This window comes from Hetaerina americana, unplaced genomic scaffold, assembly GCF_022747635.1.
Source record: "Hetaerina americana unplaced genomic scaffold, ioHetAmer1.1.p SCAF_13, whole genome shotgun sequence".
NCBI lineage: Eukaryota > Metazoa > Arthropoda > Insecta > Odonata > Calopterygidae > Hetaerina > Hetaerina americana.
The window spans coordinates 5893151-5903890 of record NW_027286403.1 but is presented as its reverse complement, the minus strand read 5'-3'; the positions used below and the strand labels follow the sequence as shown (position 1 = coordinate 5903890).

The 10740-nt window shown below is 37.4% G+C and overlaps 1 protein-coding gene across 1 annotated transcript in view; it reads left to right on the top strand.

Annotated features, from left to right (window-relative positions):
* Positions 1 to 2795: 2795 nt before the first annotated feature.
* The window catches only part of Lap1 (leucine rich repeat containing protein 7 lap1), a 60217-nt gene continuing 52272 nt past the window's right edge, over positions 2796 to 10740 (top strand). Inside the window, exons 1-5 of the mRNA XM_071583174.1 lie at positions 2796 to 2899; positions 3441 to 3574; positions 3654 to 3808; positions 4092 to 4227; positions 5717 to 6006. Coding sequence (XP_071439275.1) covers positions 3662 to 3808; positions 4092 to 4227; positions 5717 to 6006 — 573 coding nt within the window. The 5' untranslated portion in view covers positions 2796 to 2899; positions 3441 to 3574; positions 3654 to 3661. The remainder of the gene's footprint in view (positions 2900 to 3440; positions 3575 to 3653; positions 3809 to 4091; positions 4228 to 5716; positions 6007 to 10740) is intronic.

Genomic DNA, 10740 nt, shown 5'->3' with positions numbered 1-10740 from the left:
TAATAATTGACACAGGAGAGATGGAAGGAGTATTTAGAAGAACTGTATAGTAAAGAACTTAGACCAACAAAGTTAGACATAGAAAAGGAACATGACGTAGAGAAAGATAGCTTAGGTCCAGGCATACTAGACGATGAGATAGAAAGGGCATTAAGGGAGATGAAACTAAATAAGGCTGTGGGGGTGGATAACATTCCCGCGGAACTATTTGAATGTTTAGGAAAATGTGGGAGGAAGAGGCTACATGGGCTGATTCGTAGTATTTATGAGGAAGGAATCTGGCCGGAAGATTTTGTGAGATCAGTTTTAGTTCCTATTCCGAAAAAGATAAAGGCTACAGTATGTGAGGACTACAGGACAATAAGTTTGATATCCCACGCAGCTTAAGTTGTTCTCAGGATCATAAACAAAAGGATAGAGGGTAGGGCAAATGATTACTTAGGGGATGATCAGTTTGGGTTTAGGAAGGGGAGAGGTACGCGTGATGCCATTGCAGTAATGAGATTATTAATCGAGAGGAATATAGAACACAACCAGGAGGTATTTGCCTGTTTCGTAGATTTCGAAAAAGCGTTTGATAGGGTGAATTGGGAAAAACTAATGAGTATTCTGCAGAAAATAGGAATAGATTGGAGGGAAAGGAGGCTAATCCGCAACCTGTAAATGTCTCAGACTGCTCAGGTGCGGGTAGGAAACGGGGAGTCAGGATGGGCAGTGTTAGGAAGAGGTGTAAGGCAGGGTTGCCCATTATCACCGTTACTGTTCAAGCTGTATGCAGAGGAAATGATTAAGGAGGCACGGGAAGAACTGGAGGTAGGAATGGAGGAGGAAGGAAAAGTGGGCGGGGAATTCGTAAAATCAGTTAGGTTTGCTGATGACCAAGCTTTAGTTTGTCAGTCAGCCAAGGGGTTGCAAGCAATGCTGAGTGAATTGGAAATTCAGTGCGACTTCTCCTTACGTCCCTACTACAAAGTAGTAAGGAGAAGAATTGCGCTAGGCAAAGAGGCTTTCACAAGGAGGAAGGAGTTGTTGACAGGGACGTTGAGTAAGCATATTAAGAAAAGACTCGTAAAAACTTTGATATGAATCGTAGCTATGTACGGCGCGGAAACGTGGTCATTGAAGCAGGAGGATAGATGTAGACTGGAGGCTTTTGAAATGTGGGTGTGGAGAAGAATGGAGAAGGTGAAATGGACAGAGAAGAAAACAAATGAGGAAGTACTTGGTATGGTGGGAGAAGAGAGGGGTTTGTTGGGAGAAATCCTATGGAGGCAGGAAAAGTGGATGAAGGGGGTATTGACCGGCAGTGCGATGTTGAAGACTGTGATAGAGGGGAGAATGTTGGGCAAACAAGGAAAGTGAAGGATTAGGATAGGGATGTTGGACGGGATGAAGGGAGGAAGAAGGTACTCAGAGATGAAGAGGGGCCTGATGTAGAGTAGGATGTTGTTTTGCTAGGAGTCACAAAATATTTATTAGGAGCTGTGTCCATCCAAAAACCTACCTTAACCAGTAGATTACCTAATAATAATAATATAAATGTATATATATATATGTATGTGTGTGTATACATTTATATTCACATGTATACATATGCAAGGAAAAGGGATAGGAACATATAAAAGACGAACACAGGAATGGTGGGGAAGGGAGAATTGAGCAGATCACAAGTGTAAAAAAGTTGCCTTGACAGGGACTCGAACCATGGATGCCAGGCCGATATTTGATAATTAAGCTTTAGTTACTTTTGGGATAGTATTCTTAATGAATATCTTCCAGGCTCAACAAGTAATATTTGACGTGAAAATTAACGATAATAAATTGAACAAATGAGATTCTTGAAATATGGGCAATCATTATTGTACAAAGGTAGAAGAAAAGCAGACAGAACAAAATTGGAGAGATCATATTGAATGAATGAAAACCAATAAATCAGCAATGATATCTGAAAATAATTGAATTAACCAGAGAAAATTTCACAATGAGGAAGGAACTCTGGCGGAAGTGCCAAAAAAAAAAAGATTAGTTGTGTCCAGATATTAAAAAGCACATTTACGGTAAATGCATATGCTTGGAGCATGGCATTTGCCAACTCTTTCAGCTCAGAAACTTGAACCATATAAGAACCAGAAACCTGAGAAATGCGTATGCCTGTTGGAAGTCTTTGAAGCTTGGGGAATTTATAAAATTTTGAGCAGGACTAGCACGAAATAGTCAGAAGACAAATTAAGTTAGGAAAAATACTAGGAAATAGATTCTAACAAGAATTTTGCACACTTCGAAAAATTACCCGATAAATAAAATACCTGAAATGATACTGGAAATTATTTAGCTACGTGACCTATATTAATGTAGGTTCGAGTATCCCGTCAGAAGGGAGAGAAATAATGCTTTTGTGAATTAATATTAGATTCGAATTAGTCGTAGGACATTTAATTTAACTAAAAAATCGTCAGCCTCAACGAATTTGCCACCATTACCACTAACAACTATTTATACCACCTATTACCGCAGTATTTCAATTTACTAATTTCAGTGACCTATTTATTTACTCCAAATTATTCCCATAAATATAACTTCGAGAAGACTTATTTATGAAAAAAATACATTTAACTATTTCTCATCAATCTGACCCGATTGCCAACATATGACGTGCTAAGGTTAGTCGCCCTGCGCTGGACCACCAGTTTGTTCGTAACGCTTTTTGGGGATGTTCTGTTATTATCATTATCATTTCGTAGTGTCTCTCGTGTGCGAGATCAGTGCAATGAGTACAAATATGGAAGAGCAGTGCCCTAAGTGTAACCGAAAAGTGTTTCCTACAATGCTGTGACCTTACGTTTAAATGTAATTTATTGTAGATAATTAATATATCTGTATCTACGGAAAGTGGGGCGCGGTAAGTGTAATTCTTTCACACTTCATTCTTAATTGAGTTAATAAGTAGACCCGTTATACCATTCAAAACTTCTCATTTCCGCTTATCTACTTCGGTTATCTGTTATGTGTAGTTTACACAAAAGGTGTGTCAAGATATTGGCGTGCCTAACGTTTCAGTTTGACGCACAGGCTATTGACTGAGAAATATTTTCTCAGTGGCCTCTTCCTAATTTGACGTGAAACAGGTTTTGTGTGGGCGGGTACACCAAGTACTCAAAAACACTTAAGAAGAGGCAAACATAATCGTATGCAATTAATAGTGTCACTTGCAAACGAAATTTCTCAAGAAACTCAGTCATAGAAGCCAAGTCATGAATGATAATTGCTGAATTAACGCCTCGTGAAATGTGTGTGCTTTACCTGAAAATTTGGCAATTTATAATATATGCAATATATGCTAAAAGATGTATTTAGTTGCTATATTTTGAATTGTTTGCGGTTGAAAACTCGTTATATTAAGTGTGACCATACGTGTTTTGAATTATTTTCTTATGTTTCAGAATCTTATCTTTGGAATATTTTATTACATGTTAACTTCAACGAGCCGAATTCGTGCGAAGCTTATTTTATGATTTGATATTGTTAACGTCTGTATTTCAGTTTATTTTTTGGGATTCTACCCATGACATTTAATGTAAGTATATCGGTGCTAGATGAGCTACGCCACTAAAAATTCTGACGTTTGGTTATTGTCTCGTATATTATTTCTCCAGCTGAAGCCATGCCCTGGAAATGCTTTTCATGCATTAAGTCGGATACAGAGGACATTGTTCGGCTTGATTACCGTCATTGCTCACTCTCCGATGTGCCGCCGGAAGTATTTGCATTTGAAAGAACGTTGGAGGAGTTGTACTTGGATGCTAACAGGGTATGAATTGTTCGACTTATTCTCAATCATTCTTTTTACATGCGTGTGTGTTTGTAGCCATGGTTTAAGTTTGTCTTTGAAGAATAACAAGAGCCTTCCTATTATTTTGCTGGGAAAGATGTAATCATGTGTCAATGCAATTGTTTTTGGTTAATTTGTGGGAATACTTATTTTTCAGTGCGTTGTCCAATGAAATATTTTTCTCTAACATCAGATGTGCATCTGCCTCATTTTAGTGTCTGTTAACTTCTAATGTATGTGCCCTGTTTGGTCACTATTTCAGATAAAGGACTTACCCAGGCCCTTATTTCACTGCCATGGACTAAGACATCTCGGTCTTAGTGATAATGAAATTCAGAGCATTCCTGCCGCAATATCATCATTAATAAACTTAGAGCATCTTGATATAAGCAAAAATGGTACGTTTTACCTTGGATTTCTATCCATATTTACTCGACATGCATGTTTTCTATTATGTTTAAAATAGATATCTCAAAATAGATATTAAATGTAACAGTAGTATTTCGTGTTTATCAAAGGCTGTTTTGTAATCCAATATTAACCTTACCACTTGCACAGTATTCCATTTACAGATCACTGGTTAATAAGCTCATACATTATTAACAAGTTCCTGCCACCCAAATGCAATCAAGATTGGCACAGCAATTGTTAATGAGTTATTTTATTCAATCCGAATTTCAAAGATGAGATTACATAAGTGTGTGTGAAAACTTTAGTCTTATACAAAGACTGGCGATTAAACCTATTGATTTGGAATACAAATTCATTTAAATTTGAACTTGCTTAGAAAACAGGATGAAGAAACATCTCCAACCACAGTACTTTTTACACACCATGATAGTAAATGGCAACTGTATATAGTTGCTTTTCTGAATGAGATTGTGATAGCAACTATGTAAAATTGCAACCGAATTCTCCATTTTAAAAATTATTTTGATTGTCTTAATCTGCAGTTTTACGTATGGAACTAGTGACCAATAATAATGATTATTCTGTAATACTGCAATAAGTATTTTGAATATTAGATTATGAGAATTTGGGTTATAAAATTATAGCTCAGGCCTGAGATGAAGCATTGAGTTTTGGCCCAATTTTGTAATACATGCAGTAATGGAGAAACCCTTTTGTAAATGTTTTTCATTCATACTAGTAGTATAAATAACAAACTGGATGCATACTGCAGGTATAAAATGAAAATTGGATCCATTCATTTGTGTTGTAGTACTAAACTAAAGTAGGTAAGAGTAATTTATTTGCCCAAATAGGTTTTCTTTCATGTACAAACAAAGGCAAATCAAAAAGATTATCACATATGCAATCGACAGTAATAGTATCATAATAAATGAAATAGTATAATGTAATTAAATTAAAAAGCATGATATAGCAATGGCCATGCATACAAATACTGATAAAGTGAAAAAAAAGATATGTGCATATTTAATGCTCTCTATTTGGAAGCCATAAAATCTTATATTTAATGTTGTGGTACTTGTTTTAAGAGTAGTTCCTTTGGAACATATATTATCTTTATTGTTATGATAACGTTTGTGATTATTCAGGAGTGGGGAATTGTTAAATTTGTTATGTAGAGCACTCCTATTTTAGGTGATTTGTGTCAATGAATTAAGTATGCATTAATTGCGTATTGTCATTTTATTATTTTTGCCCTAACACATTGAGCATATTCTGTTCATTTTAGAAATTTTTATTGCACTTGATAATTAATGTATTATAATGATTACAATGATTGCAACTGGCAAGTTAGTTCTAAAAATAATGGTTTTTGGTTACAGGAATCATGGGGGGAAACAAATTGAAACTAATACTATTGGGTGCACACTATTTTGGTTTTAAAATATATTTGTTAATGTTTAATATATTTTTCAGCAATTTCTGGTATACCCGATAGCATCAAAGGATGTAAGGTGCTTACCATGGTGGATGCTAGTGTGAATCCTTTGGAGAAGTTACCTGAAGGATTTATGCAACTACTTGCCCTCGAAGAACTTTATTTAAATGATGCCTATTTGGAGTTCTTGCCTGCAAATTTTGGGCGACTACAAAAGCTTAGAATTTTGGAACTTCGAGAAAATCATTTAAATACCCTGCCTAAATCAATAGCTCGGCTAGTTAACCTTCAGCGGCTGGACATTGGACAAAATGAGTTTTCTGATGTGGTGAGTACTAAAATCATTTTTATTTTATTATTAGAATTTTCATGAGTACTAGTTTTTATTCAGAGAGACCATATAATAAACCTTTTTAACTAGAATTTTCTTTGTAAGGATGAAATAATTTCTTGGTTTATTGGAATCTACCAGTGAATGACCTTTGTCTGCATTAAGTGGTAATTTCTCATTAATGTAGAAAACTGTGGTTTTCTCTTTCTGTGATTTCAAAATTCTTTAGTGTAGGACAATGGCCATAAACCATATGATTCATATAGCAAGTGTTGAAACATGAAAGCAAATGGTATTTGCCTCTTTTGAGGAGTCATTTTGGTATCATTGAATCATCTCATGTTTGAAAACTTGTTTCCTGTAGTGTTTTTTTTGTGATTTTGATAATGCATCATTAACAATTAATTTTATCCACTAATTGTCTACACTACACCCAAATGTCACTGCTTGACTCATATAATTATTTCACATAAATTCACTTATTTAGTTCAATATGAAATTTTGTTGATGCAATTGTAGTAATGCATATTTTCAAGTATATTTGATGAGCTCTAATGATTACGTATGCATTCATTTTGATCCCTCTCTTCTTTAACTGGTCCTGAACCTTTGCAAAATGTATAAAAAGCAGATATATACATTAACACACTTCATGAATTGCTAGGAAACACTTAAAGTGGGCCACTTTCAGCAAAAAAATATAGCATGTGCAAAATAAGATCTGGCACTTGTCATCACTCATGTATGAGGAAAGTCAAACAAGATTCTTGTGTTCAATCCTAAAAACAGGTGATTTCCTTTATAAACTGCCATTTTGCATGATTTCAAAGCAGATCACCCATTACTTTACAGCAAGTAACTTTGCTGAAGTTGTTTCAAATTTCAAATACAGGTATGTTGGTAATGAAAGCCTATTGCACAAAACCTATTTTGAATTAAAATTTATTTTCTCTGGTGTTACTTTATGAAATTTATATTACGTACTGAAATGAACTCTCTCATAGACTACATCCTTGATGTGGTGGAAAGGCTTGTGCGTTCTGATGACTCCTAGTGCTGTGCTAGTGGGAGTAATGATAATTGCTCCTCATAGGGTCACCCATGACAGATAGGTTGACGGTTAGGAGCCGCCTCAGTCAGGCGGCTGCAAAAGCATCTGACCCCAGTGGGATGGCCATTGAGTGATGTTGTCACGTTGAAAACACTATTGAGGAAGGCAACGGGAAACCACCTCAATTATTATTCCCAAGAATATAATGATGGACAATATAGAGAGTATAAGTTCTGATGACTACAAGACTCGGCCCAATCGGCCTAGTGTCGTGCCCAGCAGTGGGAGAGGCAAGGATTCCGCGGTCGTCATCCCATGAAACCCTTGCAAGGGAAAACCAACAGCAGGAGAAGAAGACCTAAAGTTAGAATTTGGAACTTGGAATGTTAGGACAATGATGAGGACAGGAAAATTGGAGAATATTATGCGAGAGATAGAAAGAGGAAATATAGATATTATAGGTTTATGTGTGGTGAGATTGAAGGATGGCAGGGATTAATGGAGTGATAATTATAGAATAATATACAGCGGTGGAGACGAAAGCCAATGAGGGGTTGCCATAATATTAAATAAAGGGGTGGGAAGAAGTGTAGTCAACACAGAACGCACAAGGGATAGAATATTCCTTGAAGAGATAAAAGCAGAAGCAACGAACTTTGTCATTGTTCAAGTGTACATGCCACTGAGCAACCATAAGGAGAAAGAAGTCGATAGGATATACGATCAGTTAAGAGGACATGATCATGTGTGTTCCTGCAGGGAAACATTTGATAGTGGTGGGGGATTGGAATGCGATGGTAGGCAAAGGAAGGAATGGTGATGAGGTGGGGGACTACGGTTTAGGCACGAGGAATGACCGTGAGGAGAAAGCAGTAGAGTTCTGCAGGAGGACAGTTAGTCATCACCAACTTTTGGTTTAGACACTGCAAAAGGCATACATATACATGGAAAATGCCAGGTGACTCAGAAAGGTATCAGTTAGATTATATTCTGTTTAGGCACAGGTTTAGGAATAGTGTGATATATTCGCACAGCTTCCCAGGAGTGGATGCAGACTGACCACAATTTAATTGTTATCAAATGTAGCATCCCTTTCAAAAAGATAAGGCAGGTGTGGCGGGTAAGGAAATAGAATGTGGAAGCATTAAATGGATCGATAAGGTAGAAGTATCAGCAGACTGTATAAAAAATCATGGTTGCAGGTACAGAGCTGAGTACTATCGAAGAAAAATCGGAATGTATCAAGAAAGGGATATCAAAAGCCACAAAAGACATTATAGGAACCATTAACAGGAAAAGGACAAGGAAATGATGGATCACAGATGAGATGTTACAAAGATGGATGAGAGAATAAAATGGAAGAATGTAAACCCTGAGTTAGGCAAAAGAAGTACATAGAGTTAATAAATTGAGACGGGCAACAAATTAAGCAAAAGAAGCATGGTGGAAGATGCAGTGCAAGGAAATGGAAAGTTTGCAGAGGAAGGATGAAACTGGTGTGCTCTACAGCAAGGTTAAATCACTATCAGGAAGTAAGAAGGGAAGATCTGTGCTAACAGTTAGAGATAAGTTGGGTAAGATAATAGTTGACTCAGACAAGATCCAAGAAAGATGGAAGGAATATATAGAAGCACTGTATGGTAAAGAACTTAGGCCAACAAGGTTAGACATAGAAAAGGAATGTGACGTAAAGGAAGATAGCTAGATCCAGGCATACTCAACGATGAGATAGAAAGGGCTTTAAGGGAGATGAAATTAAATAAAGTGGTGGGAATAGACACCATTCCTGCAAAACTATTATAAGGTTTAGGAAAATGTGGGCGGAAGAGTCTATATGGACTCATTCGTAGAATATATGAGGAAGGAAACTGGCCAGAAGACTTAGTAAGATCAGTGCTTGTTCTTCTCCCGAAAAAGGTGAAGGCTACAGCATGTATGGACTACAGAACAATAAGTTTGATATCCCATGCAGCTTAAGTTGTTCCCAGGATCATCAACTAAAAGATAGAGAGTAGGGCAAAAGATTACTTAGGGGATGATCAGTTTGGGTTTATGAAGGGGAGAGGTACATGTGATGCCATTGCAGTAATGAGATCACTAGGGAGGGAGTTGATGTCAGGGATGTTGAGCAAGGATGTTTAGAAAAGCCTCGTAAAGGCTTTAATATGGAGTGTAGCTATGTACAATGCGGAAACATGGTCACTGAAGCAGGATGATTGAAGTAGATTGGAGGCTTTTGAAATGTGGGTGTGGAGAAGAATGGAGAAAGTGAAATGGATTGAAAGGAAAACAAATGAGGAAGCACTAGGTATGGTGGGCGAGGAGAGGGGTTTGTTGGGAGAAATCGTAAGGAGGTAGGAAAAATGGATGAAGGGCATTGTGGTTTCTAAAACAGTAGATCTTATGAAACACAATTTAAGCTTTTTTTCATCCATGACATGCTCAAATCAGGTGATTCAAGAAAGTAAGAGTTATAATATACCTGTATTCTTAGACCTAAAAAATACTGCATAGTAATCTTGTCTACTGACTGTAAATATGTGAATGGAAGCTAAAGTAATATGTTAAGTTTATATTTCTTGACTGAAAACAATATATTCTAGTTGATGGACTTATATCCAATTTTGTAAAAGTTGTTGTTGGCATCCTACAGGGTCCCCTTCCTTTTCTCATTTAAACAATAATGGTGATTATGAAATGACAAAGTATATAACAATGAAATAATATGGTCAGCTACTGCTACTGAGACAAAACGGACTTTAAGGATCTTTCCAGCTAATATCATGATGTCCTCAGTGTCAGGAGTTTGGTCTCCAGTTACAGGGTTGGTTCCAAAAGTAATGCAAGTGAATTTCCCGTGCCACTGCTATTGGTCGGAGTGTGATCAAACCCCTTGGAGTAGGTGGGGGAGGGGATGCTAAGCTTTGCAGTGAAACTGGTCTCAGAGCTCTCCAAGCTTAGGAAGCGTCAGATGTCAGTTATTGTAAATCTCTGCGCACCGACCGTGCCATGAAAAAAATTGAGTCAATGATCGAGCAAATTACACAATTACTAAGTTTTGTGCTAAACTGAAAAAATCTCTTGAGAAGAGGAACAAAATGATTCGTGAAGCTTACCGGGACTCTGTTCCTACTCACAAATTTTGAGGTGGTTAAAGGCCTTTAAGGAGGGCCGGGAAGAGTTTCACGAGGAACAATGCTCTGGGTGGCCATCAACCAGCAAAACTGGTAACAATGTGGCTCATTTTCAACAATTGTTGGACTCTGACCGTCGATTGAGTATCAAGATGGTTGCCAATGAACTGAAATTGTCGTCTACTGTTGAGTTTTTCATTGTTACTTGTTAAAAGGGTCGTCAGGAAAAGAAAAGGCATCTCCGATACCTGGCAACTCCATCACGACAATGTACCTTGCCACAACGTGCTATGAGTCTGCAAGTTCCTGGCTAAACAGCAGGTGCCAATGCTGCCCTAACCCCCCTATAGTCCTGATGTCGCCCCAGCAGACTTTCTTTTTGTTCCCTCAGATTAAGGCAGCCCTGAAAGAAACATGTTTTTTTTTCCATGGAAGAGATCCAATCAACTATGGTAAAGGCCTTGTAAGAGGTCCCTGAAGACGCCATCCAGGGTGCGTACTGGTCATGTCAGAGTCGCTGTAAAAAATGTGTGGAGGTCCAAGGAC